The sequence below is a fragment of the Chiloscyllium punctatum genome, chromosome 44 (assembly GCF_047496795.1).
Source record: "Chiloscyllium punctatum isolate Juve2018m chromosome 44, sChiPun1.3, whole genome shotgun sequence".
Lineage (NCBI taxonomy): Eukaryota > Metazoa > Chordata > Chondrichthyes > Orectolobiformes > Hemiscylliidae > Chiloscyllium > Chiloscyllium punctatum.
In genome coordinates, this window is record NC_092782.1 from 62439913 (window position 1) to 62463863 (window position 23951).

A 23951-nucleotide genomic window follows, 5' to 3' on the forward strand; every position below is an offset into this window, starting at 1 on the left:
TCACTGTGCTTCAGCTAAGGGCAAGGTTGATACATTTGGGCAGATCCATGGATGAGGAAGGTTTAGAGGGATATGGGTCAAATACAGGCAAATGGGACTCGATCAGTTTAGGAAACCTGGTTGGCATGGATGAACTGAACCGAAGGGCCTGTTTGTGTGCTGTATGATCAATGATAAGGCAGGGCCATCATGGTGACCCCACTTGGCAAGGGAATTGAACCTTTACTATTGGCATCACTCTCCATTGCAATTCAGCCAACTGAGCCATCCCATTTCCAGGTTATTCTCAATAGAGGGTATAGTGGCATCATGGTGATTTTGCTGGATTAGTAAATCCCAGGCCTGTACTAATCACCAGGAGGGACATGTGCAAGTCTCTCCAGACTTGAGAAATTTGAATTGAATTAATTGACTTTGGGATGTTGAGTTTAAAATAAAGAACTGCAGGTGCTGGTAATCTGAAATAAAATTAAGAAATTTCAGGAGAAACTCAGGAGGCCTGGCAGGATCTGTGGAGAGAGAAAAACCGAGTTAATGTTTTGAATTCACTGAGTTCTGATAAAGGTTCATTGGACTCGAAACATGAACTCTGTTTTTCTCTGTATAGACATTGCCAGACCTGCTGAATCTCTCCAGTGTTTCCTGTATTTGTTTGTGACATTGGAATGGTTTACTCCAACACTGAAGATCCTAGTATCTTACCCCAAAAAGTCATTCTTTTTTGAATGAAAACCAGAATCTAACCGACAAATTCTGACAGTCAGGAAGCTGAATTGTGAACTTTGTCCAGCGACACTGCCAGACCTGCTGAGTATTTCCAGCATTTTCTGTTTTTGTTTCTGATTTCAAGTGTCTGCCGTATTTGGCACTTTTAAAATGAGGCAATTGGAAAGAGGAAGTTGATGTTACAAACTAACATCGCCAGTCTGTTGGTTTGGACAGTAACGTAGTGAAAGTGCAATATTATGGGACAAACAAACCAAAAACGAGAGATTAAATGATAAGAAATGACAAAATTTGGAAATGACATGAAATCAGTCTGTACTCATATAGTCATACAGGACAGAAACAGATCCTTCTGTCCAATTTGTCCGCAACAAACAGATATCCCAATCTGACCTAGTCCCATTTGCCAGCACTTGGCCCATATCCCTCTAAACCCTTGCTATTCATGTACCCATCATATTAAATGTTACAAATATACCAGTCTTCACCACTTCCTTTGGCAGTTCTGTATGAAAAAATTACAGGTCAGGTTTTTTTTTAATCTTTCCCCTCTCACCTTAAATCTATCCCTTTTAGTTTTGGACTCCCCAATTCTAGGAAAAACACCTTGTCTGTTCACCCTATCCATGCCCTTTGTGACTTTAAAAACCTCTATAAGGTCACCCCTCAACCTCTGACGCAGGAAAAAAACCCCAACCTGTTCAGCTTCTTCCAATTGCTCAAATCTTCCAGTCCAATCAACATCCTTGTAAATCTTTTCTTCCCTCCATCAAGTTTAACAACACCCCTCCTACAGCAGGGTGACCAGGATTGTACATGCTCCTTCCTTTGTTAGATGTTGATTGGATGTATTAGAACAGGAAGAAGACACTGGCACTCAAATAATATTGCCAATTAGTCTATTGGTCAAGAATATATTTTGTTTTAATCTTTTAAATATTAGTTTAGATATTAAAAATTCATTTTTAACATTTTATGGGAATAGAGAAGCAGCTGGATGCGCCTGAGATCCAATAGTCAGAATATATCTTTTGTTAATCTGCTTCTGTCAGAATTGAATGAATGTTAGTGTCAGAATGATTAATTCGCAGATTAATAGATATTGGAATAGACATTGTTGTAGTTAAATCATCTACTGGAAAACTGAGCACAAAATTAATTAACAATTGTTCAAAGCTGATGCCAGACTTGCCAAATAGAATGTTGTAGAAGTCATCAATAGGTTTGATAAGGTCTGTCAAAAGGGCGAGTTAACATTACAAGTTGATGTAGATTTTCCTCTTACCATAAATAAAAATATGGAAATATATAAAATAAATGCAGGAGAAGGCTATTCAGCCATTTTAGCCTTCTGAACTTTCAATCTGATCATGGCTGATCATTCAAGTTAATCCCCTGTTCCTGCTTTCTCCCCATACCCTTTGATTTCTTCAGACCCAAGAGCTATATCTAACTTCTTTAAGACAATCAATGTTTTCTGTGGCAGAGAATTCCACAGGCTCACCACTCTGAGTCAATCCTGCTATTCCATTCATCTGGTAAACCTTTGCTGCACTCCCTCCAACACCAGAACATCCTTCCTCAGATAAGGAGACCCTAGCTGCACACGATAGTCAAGATGTGGTCTCACGTGGCCCTGGATAATTGCAGCAAGACATCTCTGCTCTTGGACTCAAACCCCCTCACTATGAAGACCAACAAATCACTTCCCTTCAATGACACCTACAGCACATGTGCACTTACTTTCCATGTAAGTAGGTTTCATTGCCCTACTCCCTTTCCCAATCTATTTCTATTTAGACAATAATCTTCCTTCCTGATTTTGCTACCAAATTGGATAACCACACATTTATACACATATTCCATGTGCCTTGCATTTTCCCATTCTCTCAATTTGTCTAAATCACACTGCAGCATCTCCACATCTTCCTCACAGTTTACCCCCTCAACCAACTTTCTGTTGTTAGCAAACCTAGAAATACAAGTTCACTCATTTAAGCCATTAATAAATATCATTAATAGCTGGGGTCCGAGCACTCATTACTGCGGCCCCCCACTACTCACTGTCTGCCACTTGGAAAAAAACTTGTTTATTCCTTGTTTCCTGTCTGCTGATCATTTCTCAAATTACATCAGTACACTATCCCAACCCCCAATCCCATGTGCTTTAATTTTACACCCTAGTCTCATTTGTGGGTCTTCATCAAAAGCCTTCTGAAAGTCCAAGTAAACCATATCCACGGGCTCACCCTTATCAACCCTACCAGTTTCATTAAAAAAAAGCATATTTCACAATGGACTGAAGGGCCTTTTTCATGCTGTAAAATCTCTATGCAAAATGCATTAGTGGTCCTAGGAGTTAACCAGCTTTCAAACTTGGGGATTTGAACATGTCTCACTGAATCAAAAAAAAAAGACTGCAATCTGTGTGACTTGCAATCATGCCTATGAGGAACGCTTGAGGACTCTGGGACTATACTCGATGGAGTTTAGAAGGATGAGGGGGATCTAATTGAAACTTACAGAATACTGAATGGCCTGGACAGAGTGGACATTGGGAAGATGTTTCCATTGGTAGGAGAGACTAGGACCCGAGGGAACAGCTTTCGATTAAAGGGAAGGCTTTTTAGAATGGAGATAAGGAGAAACTTCTTCACCCAGAGAGTGGGGAATCGATGGAATTCACTGCCACAGAAGGCTGTGGAGGCCGGGGCATTGAGTTTATTTAAGACGGAGATAGATAAGTTCTTGATTGCAAAGGGGATCAAAGGTTATGGGGCGAAAGTGGGAAAATGGGATTGAAAAATCTATTAGCCATGATTGAATGGTGGAGCAGACGTAATAGGTCGAATAGCCTAATTTCTGCTCCTGTGTCTTATGGTCTTAATCTTTTCCCTGTTTTCCAGCCTTTTCTTGTGGATCTGGGGAGTTTCTGGAACTACAAAACCAGAGCTGCAGTAAATGTGCAGCAGGGAGTTACTCACTGGGGAGTGGCATTCGATTTGACGACTGGGATACAATGCCAGTTGGATTCTCAACTGCAGCAGCCTTTGTTGATGAGTTTGGAAAGAGTATTACCGGTAGTGACAATTGCAAATTGTAAGTAACCCAGCAACAGATTATTGTTCCATTCTGTCTATGCTGAGAGTTTATATAAGCTACTCACAAATAGAAGAATTGGGGACAAAAGCAGAAATTGCTGGAAAATCTCAACAGGTCTGGCAGCATCTGTGGACAGAAATCAGAGTTAATGTTTCTGGACAAGAAATCATTCCTTAGAACTGGATCTTTCTTTTTTTTTATAAGAATCAGTATCCTTAGATAGCACCTTCCAAACCCATGACCCATCTAGAAGGACAAGGGCAGCAGGTACTTGGGAACACCACCACCTGCAAGTTCCCCTCCAAGCCATCCTGACTTGGGAATATACCACCATTCCTTCACAGTCGTTGGGCCAAAATCCTGGAATTCCCTCCCTACTGGCATTGTGGGTCAACCCATAGTAAGTGGACTGCAGTGATACAAGAAGGCAGCTCACCACCACCTTCTCAAGGGGCAACTAGGGATGGGCTATAAATGCTGGGCAGTCAGTGGCACCCAAGTCCAAAAAATGATTAAAAATAAGTTTGAAGTAGGCCATTCAGCGCTAAGGCATGCTCCGTCATTCTGTACGATTGTGACTGATCTGATTACTCCATATTCCCGTCCACCCCGATGATGTGTCAACCCTAAGAGTCTTTTCACCTCTGCCTTAAAATAATGAAAGACTTGCCTCCACTACCTTTGCAGAAGAGAGTTCCAAAGTCTCTCAACCTTCTTTGAGGGAAAGAAAGTGTTCCCTGTCTCTGTCTAAAATGGGCAAACTCTCATTTTTAAACTGTAATCCTTACTTCTAGATTCTCACACAAATGGAAGCATCATCTCCACATCCTCTGTGTCAAAACACCTTAGGATCTTATATTTCAATCAAATGGCCTCTTACTGTTTGAAAGACCAGCAGATGCAAGCCCCGTCTGTCCAACATTTCCTCGTTAAACAATTTATCCACTCCCCAGGGCTTAGTCAAGTAAACCTTCACTGAGCTTCGTTTTGCTTTGATAATCAGTTCTTCTGTATTGTGTGTTATTTCTTGATTAGAAACCAACATTTTTGCTGTAATTTGTGTAGAAACTAATCAGTGTGCCTGCAGCCAATTTGCTTATTATCAAAATGAATGTTTAAAGACGCTTATTACCAAGTGTGTTTTCATATGTAACTTTGGGAGCAGACAGGATTTGTTTCTATATGGTCTGAGTCAGCTACATTACTGTGGCTCTGGAGTCATGTGCGTGAGATACGGACAGTGCACTTTCTTCCATTAGCGAACCAGGTGAGTTTTTACCACAATTAGTACCTGTCAAAGTCACCATCAGGACTGTCTGTTTGCATGTGTGTGTGTGTGTGTGTGTGTGTGTGTGTGTCACATGTGCACCATGGTCTGTGTGTGTTTTGGGGTGTACATCAGGGTCCAGTGCTCCAGGAGGTAATTGCATTTGGATCAGGTATAAGGTCAGGAGAAGCATGTGAGTTCTGGATTAGCCCTACATTCTAACATTATTACGTGAATTTACATTCCAGCAGCTATTGTGGAGGAATTTGACATTACAGCTACACCACTACCTCCCTGCCTTCTTGCACAATCACTGTGTCATGAAATCCAGTTGATGGGTGTGGCCATATTACAATCAGATACAGAAAAGGAAATTCAAACTGAACACACACCATTTGAAAATGGTTAACGGGCAGCATTTACAATATCTAACACTTAAATCTCCAGAAAATATTCCAAAAGCCATAGCTTCCAGTGTGCAAGCAAGAAACTAGAATATAATAAATTGTATTTTGAAATTGACATGCCTGAGGTTAGAATCCAGAACTCTGAATGATATTGCAACTTGCTCACCTAATAAGTGCATTGGCTGGTTTTATTGAATAATTGAAGTTTGCTATTACTGAGTTTGAGGAAACCAGCAGTCTGCTGGCAACTGTCCAGTATTTACAATTTGCCATTGGAAATAAGCTGAGGAGAAAGTACACAGCCCCTCCCTAAAGAAAATGCCTTTCTTTAAAAAAAAATGCATACTCACCTTGTTATCATCTCAGTGAAACTTCCGAGAGAAAGCGAGACCTGATTTTTATATCTTGCATCATTTGGAGTAATTTTGCTTGCAATTAACTATTGCTTTGACAGATCCTCCTGGGTTCCCCGAGGACGTTATATTGCTTCAAACAGGGATGATTGCACAGTTTCCCTCATCTACTCCGTACACCTGAAGAAATCAGGAAGTGTTACATTTGATTATCAATATCTGGATAACTCTATCTTCTTTGAATTTTTTGTAAGTGCATTTCAATTAAATATTTCTCTTGAGTTAATAAAAGACATAAATTACCACAGGGCCAACATTCTGTGAGACAAAGAGAGAAGTTGAATTTAAATAGTGCCATTGTTGTGCGCAGAATATTCCTACAGACATCACTACTAGTGGATTATTTTGAAATATAGTTTTCTGAAAAAAACAAAAGCAGGTCATTCATCCACATTAAGATCACACAAATGGGAATGAGGTTGATGACAGTTGATCTGTTTTGTTAATAATAAATGATGGACCGGACAGGGAGAACTGCAACGTTGTGGTTTATGCTAATCTGAATTGATTTAGTCATCACATTCTGTGTCTCATCTGAAAGTTGGCACCTTTAACAATATACTGAAGTATCACAGTGACTCAGTGGTTAGCACTGCTGCCTCACAGTGCCAGGGACCTGGGTTCCATTCCAGCCTTGGGTGACTGGCTATGTGGAGTTTGCATGTTTTCCCTGTGTCTGTGTGGGATTGCTCCACAGTCCAAAGGTATGTAGGTTCGATGGATTAGCCATGGGAAATGCAGGGATATGGTGGGATGCTGTTGGAGGGTTGATGGGGGTTTGATGGGCTGAATGGCCTGCTTCCACACTGTAGGGATTCTATGTTCTATTATCTGGAATAGGGCTTGAAACTGCTGTGTCTCTGAAGACTCTCACTGAGTTAAGCTGAATCTAGTACGATGTAATTGCCATAATTTGTATGTTCAGCTATTGGAAAGAGCAGTTTTTTGTAGAATGACCATTTCAGTTTTTAAAAATTGCTTGTATTAAGTTGTTAACATTTCTATGTTAGGTTGCTATGCAATGAGGTGTCAAAAAGTGTGGCACAGGTCAGGCAGCATCTGAGAAGCAGGAGAGTCAACATTTTGAGCATAAGCTCTTCAGGAATTCCTGATGAGGAGCTTATGCCCAAAACGTTGACTGTCCTGCTCCTTGGCTGCTGCCTGACCTGCTGCGCTTTTCCAGCGTCCCACTTTTTGACTCTGATCTCCAGCCATCTACAGTCCTCACTTTCTCCCTGCTATGCCATGAGGAGCCAAGTGATATCTTTATTGCTTTTGTGATGTAAGTAGAGAAGGAAGAGTAAAGGCAGTGGAGTATCGATTTGTATTTTGTAGCTTCTTCAGGACCGTAACTTTCAAAAGTGGACAAGCTGACGTAGTTACACAGCACCTACACAGTAATGAGAAAAATGCACAGGAAGTATCACTGGGAAAAGATTTGGCCAATCCGTGGTAATCTTGATCTTTCTAGAACTGGAGTTATTTTGTTGGGGGGAGGTGAGATTGGTGCTGGTGGGGAAGACGCTGGTTACTGTGGGGGTGGGGGGGGTGGGGGGGGTGGGGTGGGGTAATGTCACCTTCAGTCAGAATGACTAGACTTTTAACATGACAGCAAGGTACCACCTGGTAGTATACTTCCACCTGGATTAAGACGTGCAGTAACTTGATCTGAATCCACTTGATGGATAAATGAAAGATTAGACCAGAAGTGTCATGCTAGAAAGTGAAGGTAGGTGTTTTAGAATGATATAAACTCATTATCCCCTCGCCTTTTTTGCCCAAAAATGGGTGAACACCTTCAGCATTCACTGAAGGTGTTGGTTTATTCTTTGGCACCTGTAACTGTGGCTTAGTCAAGTGATGGCTCTTGGTGTATGACTGTCCTTTACTAATGTTGGTGAAGATGCACTTCTGGAGTGCAATATGAACAGGAAGTGTAGCTAAGTTCTTTAAATTGAAATACATCAGAAATGAAGGGAGGAATGAAATGAGCTGAACAAATGTACTGTTCATGGACCTCTCCTCAGACACACCTCGTGTGGTCATAACAAAACAAAACTCTATGTAAGCAATAACCAAATCATTGTGAGGACCCAAATGTTATTTTGTTATAAGTTGATGAAGTTATGTTAATATTATCTGAAAAAGATTTCTTTTTTGCTTCAAGTAATGAAAAGAAATATGCAATTGTTTTTTCATGATTCTTTATTCCAAATCCGTTATTTCCAGGTACAAAATGATCGGTGTCAGGATACAGAAATGACAGAACAAAAATGGATGCCTAAAACAGACAGGGATGAATGGAAAAATTATTCAGTAAGTGGGATATAGCACCTGACTGTTCAAAATACATGATTGCAAGAGGAAAGCTCCGACAATGGTCAGGAATGGCATGGTAAAAGAAACGTTGCTGTGAATAAAGCTGAACTCCATTCTGTTTGGAATAGAAGATGCTACCTGATCCTTTTCAGAGCTTGCAAATTAAAACACATTATTTAGTACAGAAAGTTCAGTATAAAATGGGAATATATTTCAGTGAGTAGAAAAACAGTTGTGGAGTGAAAAACATTGAAATTACTTCTAAGTAAATAGCTCAAAATGCTGAAATAGTTAAGAGACATACTTGGACTGATAAGTTTAAAGATATTTATAAAGCGATTGGAGGATTTAAGCTATAGGGAGAGGTTGAATAGGCTGGGGCTGTTTTCCCTGGAGTGTCGGAGGCTGAGGGGCGACCTTATAGAGGTTTATAAAATCATAAGGGGCACGAATAGGATAAATAGATAAAATGTTTTCCCTGGGGTGGGAGAGTCCAGAACTAGAGGACATAGGTTTAGGGTGAGAGGGGAAAGATATGAAAGAGACCTAAGGGGCAACTTTTTCACACAGGTGATGATGCATGTATGGAATGAGCTGCCAGAGGAAAAGGTGGAGGCTGGTACAATTGCAACATTTAAAAGGCATCTGGATGGGTATATGAATAGGAAGAGTTTGGAGGGATAAGTGCTGGCAAGTGGGACTAGATTGGTTTGGGATATCTGGTCAGTATTGACAAGTTGGACCGAATGGTCTATTTCTGTGCTGTACATCTCTATGAGATGAAGGGACATTTTCTGTGTAATGTCTTCTCCTGCTATGTGCAGACTTGATCCCTCTAAATGTGAAATTATTTGTATCTACTCAGACAAATTGACAAACTTTATAGATCTTCAGGAAATGTTTCTAAATAAGCAAGAATGAACTTCTTTGGGTTTCTCTCTGTTCTGAATTTACCTGGGATAGCAGATACCACTTCTCAATCATGATGGGTTCACTAACATTCAAAATGGCAGTTTATCATTTTGGAAATAATATGTGCATTCATATCACATCTTTAACCTAGAAACCAAATTCACAAAGCTGTAAGGATGAATGGCTAGTGACTGAAAGACCAGAAAAAGTAATCAAAAACTTCCTAAAGGAGGTGGAATTTAAGGAGATTGATACAAGTGCAGAAAGAGAGAGGAGTTTACAGAGAACATGGGGCCAGGCGTATGGCAGAATGAAGGGAAACAGAGAGTTGATAGAAGAGGGAAGAACTACAATTGGAGTAGTGAGTTTGTAGAGGTTAGGGATGAAGACAAGCAAGTCCATCACTGACTGACTGGTTGATTTCAGATGGATTGGGAGCCAGTATAGGTATGTGACTTCAGGACTGATTAGTTTTAGTGATATTTGTCTCAGCTAAGTTTAGATAGTGTACATCATGATTACAAGCTGGGTTCTGATTGGAAGTCTTAAATTGTCATTGGAAGGTTAAGTGCAGTTATGCTACTGGAATTGGAAAAGTCATCCTGTCTTGTAACTGATGAACAGTTGGTCTCATTACTACCCATTTTACCTGTAACTTTCGAGTTAATCCTATTGATGTTTAAACTTAATTGGTACCTTTCCTAAAAGTAAAACTGGTACTTAAAATCTTTTTGTTATGCTTCAAACATTCTGAGGCTTAGAAACCTATCCTTGAAGAAAGTAAATTATGATAACGAAAAGGTACACTAATTCCTTGAATAATTGTTTGTATAGATGAATTTGAATACTGGGACAAATGTCCTATACTGGAGGACCACAGGAATTATGTTGGGTACGAAAATAACCAATCCAGTTCTCGTGAAAAACATCCATATTGAAGGTAAGGTTTGCAAGATCCTTGACTGAAATTTTTTTGTATATAACAAGCTGAGTTATTCTATTTTTAAAGCATTGTTCAGATTAGTATTTTGTTCACCAATATGTACTGGCAATCATTGCACAATTTATAGATTTCAACAAACTGAATTTAGTGCAAGTTTTGTTCCATTTTTGGTTATTTTGAACTGTTTAATGTTATTTTTAAGCATTTTCTCAATTTCCAACCTTGTGTTTTGCCTTATGACAATCCCAGCTCAGGAAGCATTGGTAAGAAAATCTTTCTTATGGGTCTTAGTTTCAATTTGCCTGTAAGTAATAACTCCACATTCTCTCTCCTTTCATAATCAATAAATCTTTTTCTTCTGTTTCTGGGTGTGGGAGCAAAGTGTTTAGGTTATTTAACAGGTAGTCCAGGGGCATGAGTTCAAATCCAAGCAAGGCAGCTGAGGAATGTAAATTGAATGAGTTTAATGTATCTAAAAGTAAATGCTAGTACCTGAGAATGGTAACCAAGCTATGGCCAGATTGTTATGAAAATCCATCTGATTTACTAACATTCTTTAGGGAAGGAAGTCTATTATCCTCACCCAGTCTAGCGACGTATGACTGACTTCAGACTCAGAGCAATGTGGTCAATTCTTAATTGCCCTCTGAAGTGACCCCGCACACCACTTGTATTACTCAAGAAAGTGGCTTGTCACTCCCTACTGATGGAAAATTAACGTTGGCCAATAATTGCGGGTCAGCCTGCATTGCTCATTTATAGAGTCACACAGCACGCAAACCGACCTTTCAGTCCAACTAGTCCATACCAACTATAATCTGAAACTAAACTAGTCCCACTTGCTTGCTCCTGGTCCATATTCCTCCAAACCTTTCCTACTCATCTATCGATCCGAATGCCTTTTTAAATGTTGTAATTGTACCCACATCCACCACTTGCTCTGGAAGTTCATTCCACCGATGAACCATTCACTGTGTTAAAAATAAGTTACCCCCAAGTCTTTTTAAAGTCTTTCTCCTCTCACCTTAAACATACATCTCCTAGTCTTGAAATCCCCTACCCTGTGGAAAAGACACCTGCCAATCACCTTATCTATACTGCTTGTGATTTTATAAACCTCGATAAGGTCACTCCTCAACCTCCCACGCTCCAGTGAAAAACGTCCCAGTCTGATGTATAAACTTAAAAGAAGTAGGATATGTTCCAAAATCCATCAATTAACCAATTAATTAGTTATTAATGTGAAGATTGTGTCATTCATATAGTGACAGTGACCAATCTGAAAATTGATTCAACTCACGGTTTGACTGTTTATTGTTCTCAATTCCTCTGGTTTGGATTCAGAGCCTGCCTGAAACTTGCTCAGTGTTGTGGCTTAATGTTTATTTTAAGTACAATTCAGAGGATTTATACTATGCAGCTTTGCTGACTAAGACTCTGTCGTGTTAGCTAGTGATTGACACACCATTCCCATTGATGAGAGAACTCAGCTGGTGCTCACCAACTGGATTATTAGGAGCTGGTTGATGAGTGAGAGTGAGCATCTCACCCTCTCATAGGCCTGGACACTCGTGACCTGCAGTGCCAGAAGCTGCAGGCCAATCAGAGGCCTTCAAATTCTGGATACTAAAGGATGACTTAGTCCTTGTGGGGACCCAGTGATGAGGAAACAAGTTGTTTTCAATCTTATGGGGTGAGGAGAGGGGAATTGGCGGTATGGGGGAGGGATGGTTTTGGAGGCTACCCATTTGCTCCCTATCTGTACATAAAAATGCCCCTGTATTTGGACCATTGGAAGCTCCCCATTGAAACTGCTCAGGATTTCTCTGTTTCAATGAAGTCAGCTCTTCCTCTTTTACACACCAGTCCCAACCTGTCCACCCTTTCCTCCTGTCCATTCCAAGCATTACTTTAATAAGAGTTCTCTAAGCTGCATGCATCGCATTTATATCTTTCCTTAAATAACGTGACCAATATTGTTCACAGTTTTACAAAGGCAATTCAGCAAAACTTTGCTTAACTGGAGCATAGCCCCCTTCAGGGTGGCATGGTGGCTCACAGCGCCAGAGACCCCGGTTCAAATCCATCAGGTGACTGTCTGTGTGGAGTTTGCACAATCTCCCTGTGTCTGCGTGGGTTTCCTCCGGGTGCTCCAGTTTCCTCCCACAGTCCAAAGATGTGCAGGTTAGGTCATGGGAGATCTGGATGGAAAGCTGTGGATTTGGGTGGAATGGACTGCCTCTACATTGTAGGGATTCTCTGATTGTGCTAAATGATAACATTCTTCTAGCTTTCCTACTTGTACCTGTATACTAACCTTTAGAGTTTCCTGCACATGGACACCCAGATCCCTCTGCATCATAGAGCTCTGTAATCTCTCGCCATTTTGATAACTTGTTTCTTTTAAATCCTTTCTTTCCAATGGAAAATTTCACATTTTCCCACATTATGCTTCTTTTGCAGTCTCTTTGCCAAATCATTTAACCAATAATATCTTTCTGTAAACACCTTGTGTCCTCTTCACAACTGCCTTCCCAACTCTCTGTCTCTGTATCGTTTTTCAAAATTTGTCCACTGTGCCTTCTGATCCTTCATGTAAAGTGGAAACAGTTGAGGTCTCAGCACAGATCCCTGTGGCAACCTATTCGTTACAACTTGCGAAGCTAAAGAAGACCCATTCCCTGTTATATACACACAGACACGCACAGAGACTATACACACACGCAAACACAAATGTACACATGCACACAGACTCTCTCTCTCTCTCTCTTCCATTAACCTGCTCTTAGTCCATAGCTTACTATGCTGTGCCAGTTTAACCGCTCATCCGCGATATTCCATCCATAACCAATGTTTTATAAAGTTGTATCAAGGCTTCCTTGCTCCTGTATTCTATGCCCTGTTTAATGAAGGCAAGCATCCCATATGCCAACCCTGTCTCCCCATGCCAACACCTTCAGTCCCTTTGTGCCTCAGTTCTCCCTAGGATCTGCCATTCAATATGTATATCCCTCCCTTATTAGACCTCTCAAGACCACGTTGGATCCTCGATAGGAATGCTTATTCAGGAATATTTCATTAATCCCTCCTGTTGCTATGTATTCAGTGCAAGCTGTCATCATGAAATGTCAGAGTTGTTCTAACTGGTACCTAATGACAACTAGATCAGCGTCATTGAATCTCTGGAGTTCGTGTTGTTCTTTAACTTTCTTGATTCTAATAAGGTTGAGTTGCTCATTGATAAACCTGTTTTGCTGGTGGTCCAAAACATTAGCCTGAAATGTTCAGATTGGGGTGGGGGGGTACAAAAGAGAGTGGCTTTTTCAACAATCTACAGTTCATTGTTAGACTTCCCTTAGAAACCCATGAGACATAAATAAGCCTGAACGTCATTTTTTCCTTTACCTGGTGAAAGTCTTAACTGTTTACTTCGAGTTTAACCACAAAGTCTCATGTGAAAGTACATACATTGGATGTCTTATGTTATTTTGAACAGGTGTAGCCTATACTTCAGAATGCTTCCTGTGTAAACCGGGAACGTTTAGTGATACTGCTGGTTCCTCAGTCTGTAAGCCCTGTCCTCGAAATATGTTTTCTGGAAGAGGAGCCAGTTCCTGTCAGAAATGTGATGAAACCAAACAGTTTTCAGGTATAGCTGGTTTGTATTACGTTGTTTGAATGGGCGTAACTCAATTTATTTTTAACCAATTCCTCAATGCAAATTCCTGGGGTTTCCATGAATCTATGGATTGTGAAAGTATTCTGAGTTGTTTACTATGTGAAGAATTCTGAACGCTTTGTAGTTTCCACTGACTCTGAGATGCATTGTACTCACAACATGATTATATGGGAAAATACAAACTTACTCACTTTGGCAGAAAGGATAGAAAAGCAGTATTTTATTTAATTAGAGAGAGATTGCCGAATGCTGCAGTGCAGAGGGATCTGGGTGTCCTGGAACATAAATCATAAACAGCTAACATGCAGATACAGATTTACTATGGATTCTTCTGTTCTTTATTGAAATTCAGTTCAGACCTCTAGGTTTGTCTTGAATGACATTTATTAAGAATCTGCACATGACGACAAAGCTTCAGAGCTCCATGTTCAGAGCTGTACGAGCTCCAACCTTCGAGCAGAGTCTTACCGCATGACTACTGAGGTCACAGCAACATCACAGCATACTGCAGAAACTCAACTATCTATTTATGAAAGGCTGTTCCTACATGTATAGCATGGGATTAGAAAGGGAGAAGGAATGGTGTTTGTAGCAAGGAAGGTAAAGGTACAGAAGGCTTTCCATAGTTACTCATAGCATTAGTGAGGCCACATCTGGAGTAATGTGTACAGTATCGGTGTCCTTGCTTAGCAAAGGATATAACTACAGTTGCATCTGAGAGAAGGTTCACTGAACTGATACCAGGTTGGATGGATGGATTATCTTATAGAGAAAAGTTGGTCATGCCTGGCTCTATCCATTGTAATTTAGAAGGTAATATGTTTGAGACCAATAAGACCCTGAGACGACTTGACAGGGTGGGTGCTGGATGGATGTTCCATCTTGTGGGAAAGGCCAGAGATGGGGGCAATAGTTTCAAAGGGATGGACTTCTTATTGAAGTGTAGATGAGGATACTGTTTTCCCCCTCAGAGGCTGTTGAGTCCATGGAATTCTGTTTCCCAAAGAATGATGGAGGACAGACAAGTCATGGGATAGTTTAAAGGCAGAGACAAATAGATGATTGATTATCAGGGAGATCACAGGTTATGGGGGAATTGGGAGAAAACTAGAGTAGAGACCACAATCAGATCAGCCATGATCTTATCAAATGGTCAGCTGGCTTGAGGGATTGAATAGCCAATTCCTGCTCCTAGCATTTAAGTTTGATACATATTTACAAAAAGTGTCATGTGCAATGTACGAATTATGAAGTTATTAAAGAGTTTGTGAAATTGGGGTCAGGAGAAGTATCTAACTCATGCATTCGGATAGTACATTCAGTTTAGTTCTGTTCAGTTCAAATTACAACAGTGACCTTTATAATGTATAAATATCCAATCAAATTATGTTACCTATGTCACAATAAATAAACCATTGTTGCATCATAAAAAAACTTTAATTCCCTTCATCATTTTATACCATTAAAATTTAAAATCAATAATGTTGAAAAGCTGAAAATCTTTACATTTCCTTTCTTTGCGTCTGTTCCACAAATTGAATGGGACTCTTCCTCCAGCCAAGTGCCAGTGATAGTACTGTGTAATTATTGTGTATCTCTCACCACCCAGGAACCATTTCATCTTGCTGCAGTACTGTAAACTGCAAAACAACACAATTGTAGATTTGGTATTTTTTATTTACTGGTGTCCTGTTTTTTTCCCTTCACTTCTGATGTTGGCAAAAAAAAACTGATCCTTATTTTCCCCGCTCACTTTTCTTTCCCCCAGTCAGAAAGGATCCTTCCCTAGATGGAGATGGCAGCAGGTCACAAGACCTTCAGAGATAGGAACAGAATTAAGCCATTTAGCCCTGCTCCTCCCTTCAATCATGGCTGATATGTTCCTCAAACCCATTCTCCTGCCTTCTCCCCATTACCCTTGATTCCCTTACTAATCAAGAACCTACCTATCTCTGTCTTAAATACACTCAGTGACTTGGTCTCCGCAGCTGTCTGCAGCAATGTGTTCCACAGATTCCCCTCCCTCTGACTGAAGGAGTTCCTCCTCATCTCGGTTTAAAGGGTTGTTGCTTCACTCTGAGGCTGTGCCCTTGGATCCTAGTCTCTTCTACTGATGGAACCATCTCCACGTCCACTCTATCCAAGCTTCTCAGTCATTTTTAAGCTTCAATCAGATCTTTCCTCATCCTTTTAAACTGAGTTCTGGTACAGTACCTGCACAAGCAATGGTAGCTGAAGGAAGACCACGTTAGGACAATCGAAAGCAGTATCGTAAAGTGCTGGAGTTGTGTCAGTGGCTGTTTGATCTTTTGGTTGTCATTTAGTTAATCATACCTTTGGTTTGTAAACATGACAGTTGTATTTGTTTAATTCTAACAGGCTGTCAGACTGGTCTTCTATGTTATTGGCAATCCAATGCTGTTATGAATATTGTCCATGGGAGCTATTAGAACATAAATGGGTTCCTCATTAATTAACACCTAGTTCTTTACAGACAATGCAACAAGTTATTGAAAAGATGCTGTTTTCATTAAAACAGAGTGGGTCAGAATAGGACCCAAAGTGTATTAATGAAGCATACCCAAGTATTGGGTGAGTCTGTATTACAGGTACAAAGTGATCTGGGGAAGTTAAACATGAAACTTGCATATATGTATATTAAAATGTTACCTCACAAGTGACTCAGGGAAAATTAGAGAAATTAGTGCACCAAAGTCTTTGATTGATGGTGGCACCCAGTGGCCATTACCCATAATTGCAGACAACTTATATTTCATTTGAAAATAAAATACTGTGGATGCTTGAAATCTGAATAAAAAGTTGAAATTGCTGAAGAAACTCAGCAGATCTAGCAGCAGGTGAGAAAGCAGAGTTACTATTTGAGGTCCATATGACCACGGAGCAGAATGAGGCCATTCAGTCCATTGAGTGCTCTGCCATTCATTCATGGCTGATATATTTCTCAGCTTCATTTACCTGCTTTCTCACTGTAACCCTTGATTCCCTTTACTTACCAACATTCCTTCATTCAACATGAGGTTTCTGCAGCCATCAATGTGGTCAATTGCACCCTCGACAATTTTCCACATTACTTTGCAGATGCTGTGTGACTCAATGACTCTATGCCAGAGTTGTAACTGTACTGGAACAGCTTGCTTAGGGGAGCAGCAAATTCTGAAGCACACCTCTGTCAGGGCCCATAGCCTCTGCAGTATCCAGTGCCTCATGGAGTGAAACAAATTAGCTGAAGTTTGGTATCTGTGATGCTGGGAACCACTGGAGGAGGCTGAGATGGATCATCCACTTTGCACTTCTGGCTTAGGATTTCTGCAAAAGCTTCAGCCTTATCTTTTGCCTTGATGTGCTGGGCACTTTCATCATTGAGGATGGGGGTATTTGTGGAGCTGCCGTCTCCTGTGAATTGTCTGCTCCTAGCACTTTCTGTTGAACCAAGATTGATCCGTTGGCTTGATGGTAATGGTTGTGTGAGGGATATGCCGGGCCATCAGGTTACAGATTGTGCTGGAGTACAGTTCTGTTGCTGTTGAAGGTCTCAGTGCCTCATGGATGCTCACTCTCGAGTTGCTCGATCTGTTTGAAGTCTGTCCCCATATGGCACGGTGAAAATGCCACACAACACGATGGAGGGTATTCTGAATGTGAAGGTGGGACTTTGTCTCCACAAGGACTGTGTGGTAGTCATTCTTACCGATACTGTCATGGACAGATGCATCTGCAGGCAGCACATTGGTAAGGATGAGGTCAAGTATGTTTTCCCTCTTGTTGGTTCTCTCACCACATGCTGCAGACCCAGTCTAGCAGCTATGTCCTTTAGGACTTGACCAGCTTGATCAATAGTATTGCTGAGCCACTCTTAGTGGTGATCATTGAAATCCCCTACCCAGAGTACATTCAATGCCCTCGCCACCCTCGGTGCATCTTCCATGTTGTTCTACATGGAGGAGTACTGATTCATGAGCCGAGGGAAAATGGTACATGGTAATCAGCAGGAGGTTTCCTTGCCCATGTTTAACCTGAAGCCATGAGACTTCATGAGGTCCAGAGTCAATGTTGAGGATTCCCAGATCAACTCCCTCCTGACTGTATCCCATTGTGCTGCTGCCTCTCCGCCCCCCCCCTAACCGGCTGGGTCTGTCCTGTTGGTGAGACAGGACGTATCCAGTCGTATCCAGGGATGGTGATAGTGGTGTCTGGGACATTGTCTAAAAGGTATGATTCCATGAATATGGCTATGTCAGGCTGTTGTTAGACCAGTCTGTGAGATAGCTCTCCCAAGTTTGGTACTAGGATGTCTCTGTCATTGTTTTGATTCTAGTTTGTCCTTCCAGTAGCAATCCTAATTTTGAGATTTCTTAATGTTTGATGCAGATGAGTTGTTTGTTAGGGCAGATACAAATCAATGATGTTGTTGTGGGCCTGGAGTCACATGTAGACCAGACCGGGTAAGGATGGCAGGTTTATGAAAATTAACAATCATTTCATGGTCATCAGTAGAGTCTTAATTATAGATCTTTACAAAAATACAGATTGCACCATGGTGGGATTTGAACCTTGTGGTCCAGAACATTGCCTGGGTTTCTGGATTATGAGTCCATTGACACCACTACCTCCCCAACAGTTTGACTGCTGTTGGACACCGTGAGCATCAGATATACATTACTGCCAGGGAATTGAAAATGCAGCGACAGAGATTGCGGGTTCCTTGCGGGAGGTGTCCCCAATGTCAACAGTTTGCACCATGGCATTAACACTAATCTCACAATCCTGCCCATGGAGGTTGCAACAAGTTGCATTTATATAGTGCCTTTAATGCAGTAACATGTCACAAGATGCTTCACAAGAGTGTTCTCAAACATAATTTGACATAGTGCTGTGTAAGGTGATATCAGGGCAAACGGCCACATGATTGTTAATGAAGTTGACAATGTTTTGAACTGGATTGTGACAGCTCACTGCTGATTTCTGACAGCCATCTCCTTCTGACTAAAGTCAGGCTCTGTATAATGATGCTGCTGTTTAACCAAAGTGGATTTTATGGCACAAAACATGTATAAATCAAATAAGGTAAATCACATAATTCTCTGCCACCTTTTAGCTTAACAGGATCTGTGATCTGGTGGGGTGATGCTTGAGGTTATAGTAAACATTGAAACACAAGCGCATAGTGGTCTGACCTCCTTCCCAATCCATGCTGAGTAGGGGCTGTCAACTGCTTTGATACAGGAATTTGCAAAGATGACAAAGGCAGAATACTGGGGATGCTGGAAATCCAAAACAAATACAGAGAATGCTGGAAACCTTGGCAGGCAGGTCTGACAGCATCTGCAGAGAGAAAACAGGCTACATTTTGAGTCTGGCATGACTTCTTCAGAGCAGTTTGAATGAAGCGTGATATTGGAGACCTGCTGAGATTCTCCAGCACTTCCTGTTAGTGTGTAGAGACAATGTCTAGTTCCTAAAGGGTAGATGTGGTGTGGGGGGTGGGGAGTCAGTGAGATTTCTCTTCATTGATAGATTAAGAGATGATATATCATGATACAATTGATTGTGATATGTTTGACATGGTTTTTCATTAAAATCACTGAGAGGTTTCATGATTTAATGATAGAAACAAGAAGATTTCTGGAATTGTGTGTTTTCCAAATGGATCCTTTAGCAGTTAATTTCCATTGCTTAAATAAATAAGAGGTCTAATGTTGCTAAACTACACTTTTTTACCTCATTGCTGTTTTTCTAGAAGAAGGATCCAGTGAGTGCAAAGATCGCCCACCGTGTACAGAGAAAGACTATTTTCAGATACATACACGATGTGACAATGAGAGAAAGGTTTGTAGTCTTTCTAATAGCACTTAAGTATAAACATTAATTTTTCTACACATATGAATGTTATCTGCAAGTATACCTTTACAACCACCAAGTAATGGACTCTTGATAAAAATGTACAATGTTTTTAATTAATTTACGAGATGTAAGTGTTGCTGGCTGGGTCAGCATTTATTGCCCATCCCCTGTTGGAGTTTGACTTATTGATGTCACATGTATCAAGATAGAGTGAAAAGTATTGTTTTGCATGCTATACAGGCAGATTGCACCATACACAGTGATCATGGTAGCAGAACAGAATGCAGAATGCAGTGTTACAGCTACAGAGACGAAGAGAGAGAGACACAGAGTGAGAGAGACAGAGAGACACACAGAGAGACAGAGAGAGATGGAGAGAGAGAGACAGAGAGAGAGAGTGATCACATTGGTGAGCTGCATTCTTGAACTGCTGTAGTTCATGTGCTGTAAGTTGACCCACAATGTCCTTAGGAAAGGAATTCCAGGATTTTAACCCAGTGACACTGAAGGAATAGCGCTATATTTCCAGGTCATGATGGGGAGTGGCTTGGAGGGGACCTTGTAGGGGGTGGTGTTCTCATGTATCTGCAGCCCTTGTCCTTCTGGGTGGAAGTGGTCGTTGGTTTGGAAAACATTGATATGAACCTTGGTGAGGTGTTACAGCGAAGTGCTGCATTCTTTAATGTAGACATTGACCTTCAGTTGTCTTGTCTGATGTCTGTGTAATTTTTCATTAATTACGTTAGGAATTAGGGGGTCATGTTGCAGTTCTCCAGCACGTTGCTTAGACCACTTCTGGAACATTGTGTGCGATTCTGGCCTCCTTCCTATAGGAAGGATGTTGTCAAACTTGAAAGCGTTCAGAAAAGATTTACAAGGATGTTGCCAGGGTTGGAGGGTTTAAGCTATAGGGAGAGGGTGAACAGGCTGGGGCTGTTTTCCCTGCAATTTTGGGGGCTGAGTGGTGACCTCATAGAGATTTGTAAAATCATGAGGATGAATAGCCAACGTCTTTTCCCCAGGGTAGGGAGTCCATAACTAGAGGGCATAGGTTTAGGGTGAGAGGGCAAAGATTTAAAAGGAACCCTAGGGGCACCTTTTTCACACAGATGGTGGTACGTGTATGGAACGAGTTGCCAGAGGAAGTGGTGGAGGCTGGTACAATTACAACATTTAAAAGGCATCTGGTTGGGTATATGAATAGGAAGGGTTTAGAGGGATACAGGTCAAATGCTGGCAAATGGAAGCAGATTAATTTAGGATATCTGGTCAGCATGGACAAGTTGGATTGAAGAGTCTGTTTCCATGCTGTACAGCGCTATGACTCTATGACATAAATATAGCTACATTTGCTCTATCCCCCATTCATAAAATTTCTGACATGAAATCAGCATTTGTAGGATATTGCTGCTCCTCTTGAGAAGGCTTGGCTTTTTTCTAGGATTTTGTTTGTTTTGTTTTTAATGTTATTAGTTTTATTACTTGCATTTTAATTAAAATCAATTATTAATTTATGGGATGTAGCTGGTCCAGTATATATTGCCCAAACCAATTTACCGCGAGTGCAGTCAAGAGTCAACCATATTCCTGTGGGTCTGGAGTCACATATAGGCCAGAGCAGATAAGGATGGCAGATTTCCTTCCCTGAAGGAAGGGTATTGTCTCTAAAGGACACTAGTGAACCACATGGGTGTGTACAACGATCAACTGTTGTTACATAGTTATTTTTAGTCCCGTTCCCTATTCCAAACATTCTAAAATTGGATTGATATTTACACAATATACCACCATTGGATTTGAACCCATGTCCTCCAGATGATTATGTGTTGCTGGAAAAGTGCAGCAGGTCAGGCAGCATCCAAGGAGCAGGAGAATCGACGTTTCGGGCATGAACCCGAAGAAGGGCTTATGCCTGAAACATCGATTCTCCTGTTCCTTGGATGCTGCCTGACCTGCAGCGCTTTTCCAGCAACACATTTTCAGCTCTGATCTCCCGCATCTGCAGTCCTCACATTCTCCTCCAGATAATTAGCCTGGGATACTGGTCCAGTGGCATTATTGCTTCCTCTCTGCAACCTCTGTACATTTTGTGCAAAAATAAATTACGTGTAGCAGTAAAGTCATTTTTTTAATACTAAGAAGGAATATGTGTTGGCAGAAAATCACCTGATTAAGTTGCATTGAATGAGACGTTACTAAGGTAGAATGGAAGCAGTGATTTAACTGTCATCACGTGACTCTGCCAACTGCTCAACCCAGATTTCAAGAGGTGATACCGTAGAATCCCTGCAGTATGGAAGGAAGCCATTTAGCCCATCAAGTCCACACTGACCCTTTGAAGAGCCCCACCCACACCTAATAACCCTGCAGTTCCCATGGCTAATTCTCTTAACCTGCACATCCCTGGACACTGAACAATTTAGCATGGTCAAGCCACCTGACCTGCACACAGTGGGAGGAAACCAGAGCACCCAGAGGAAACCCACAGGGAGAATGTGCAAGCTCCACACAGGCAGTTGCCCGAGGCTGGAATTGGATCCAGGTTCCTGGCACCGTGAGGCAGCAGTGCTAACCACTGAGCCACCGGGTGGTTTTGATATCACCATAAAATTACTCACTAGTCTGTAATTACGGTGAAGGATTCCAGGGAATATTGCCTCCAGGTCTCGTTGTGAAATCAGTCAGAGCTGCTAACCTACTCAATGTGTGATGCAATTTCCCAGGCAGAGACATTGTGTTTCCTCCTGTTTTATATACAAGATTGTTATCATGGGCAGAAGTTCCCTGTTCCTTGATTGATGTGGGTAATAGGGAAAATATAAAAGCAAATTACTGCGGTTGCTGGAATCTGAAACCAAAGGGTCAGTTAGACTCGAAACATCAGCTCTTCTCTCTCCTTACAGATGCTGCCAGACCTGCTGAGATTTTCCAGCACTTTCTCTTTTGGTTAGGGAAAATATGTCAGGAATCAAAAAAATCTGTTGCTTAAAATTGATTTTCTTTAAGATTTCAACAGCAGGATGATAATCTTCCTAGTACCTTATTTCCATGTATTTGCATTTCATTACTACCCAGTTTACCTAATTTCTATGCAACCTGCAATTCTTCCCCTCCTGTCCTGGAGAGGTGGTGACATGCTGTGAATATGGCTGGATTCAAAAAGCTAAACCAGGCAAGCTAATGTTCTGGGGGGACATGGGTTCAAATCCTTTGATTGCAGCTGGTGAAATTTGAATTCAATAGCGTCTAGAACTAACGGAAAGCCTAATAACAATGTAACTGTCATCAATTGTTGTAATATTCCATCTAGATCACTGATGTTCTTAAAGGAAGGCAATCTGCTGTCCTTACCTGTTCTGGTCTACATGTGACTGGGACCCACAGTGATGTGGTTGACTCTTAATAACCTTCTGAAAGACCCTACAGACCCAAATAGTTTAAAGATAACTAAAGCTATACTGGCCATTCTGGCTATACTGGCTATACTGGCCATACTGGCTATACTGGCCATACTGGCCCAGCCAATGATATCTCCACCTTGTGAATGAATGAAAGATAAATGGATAGGAGTTTTTCATTGATTATATTTAAAATGCTACTCAGGATTACACAAATAACATTTAACTATTTCAGTCACAAACACAAAAAAAAGCTCTGAGCTCTAATTTGTTTTGCTGTAAATATTGCTTTTGGTTTTTGGAAAATCAGTGGTGTGAGTTAGGTTGGGAAGATGGGCAGAAGTTCTGTCTACTGATGTCTTCAGACTAAGAGTTCACAAAATCCCTTTAATGTGAAAGCAAGTCTCTGAAGAGTATCCCAACTAGACCCACCCCCCTACCTTATCCCTGCAGTTTCCACAGCTAATTCACCCTAACCTCACATCTTTAGACTGTGGGAGGAATGATTAAATTAGATTCCGTACAGTGTGGAAACAGGCCCTTCGGCCCAACAAGTCCACACCAACCCTCTAAAGAGTAACCCATCCAGACCCATTTCCCTCTGACTATTGCAGCTAACACTATGGGCAATTTAGCATGGCCAATTCACCTAACCTGCACATCTTTGGACTGTGGGAGGAAACTGGAGCACCCGGAGGAAACCCACGCAGGCACGGGGAGAGTGTGCAAACTCCACACGACAGTCACCCATGGCTGGAATTGAACCTGGGACCCTGGTGCTGTGAGGCAGCAGTGCTAACCACTGTGTCACTGTGCTGCCCATTGCAGTTGGTGTGCATAAAAATGGAAATCAAAGTCATGAAATGAAAAGTGAGTCTAATGGCAGCCAGGTCACTGTTTTCAGTTGTTGTAAAAGCCCTGAC

The 23951-nt window shown here is 41.2% G+C and overlaps 1 protein-coding gene across 1 annotated transcript in view; it reads left to right on the plus strand.

The window, feature by feature from the left end:
* Nucleotides 1-23951, plus strand: part of elapor2b (endosome-lysosome associated apoptosis and autophagy regulator family member 2b) — a 126449-nt gene that overhangs the window by 62929 nt on the left and 39569 nt on the right. The window contains exons 3-8 of the mRNA XM_072563084.1: nt 3633-3825; nt 5957-6104; nt 8145-8231; nt 9981-10086; nt 13586-13738; nt 19527-19615. Coding sequence (XP_072419185.1) covers nt 3633-3825; nt 5957-6104; nt 8145-8231; nt 9981-10086; nt 13586-13738; nt 19527-19615 — 776 coding nt within the window. The remainder of the gene's footprint in view (nt 1-3632; nt 3826-5956; nt 6105-8144; nt 8232-9980; nt 10087-13585; nt 13739-19526; nt 19616-23951) is intronic.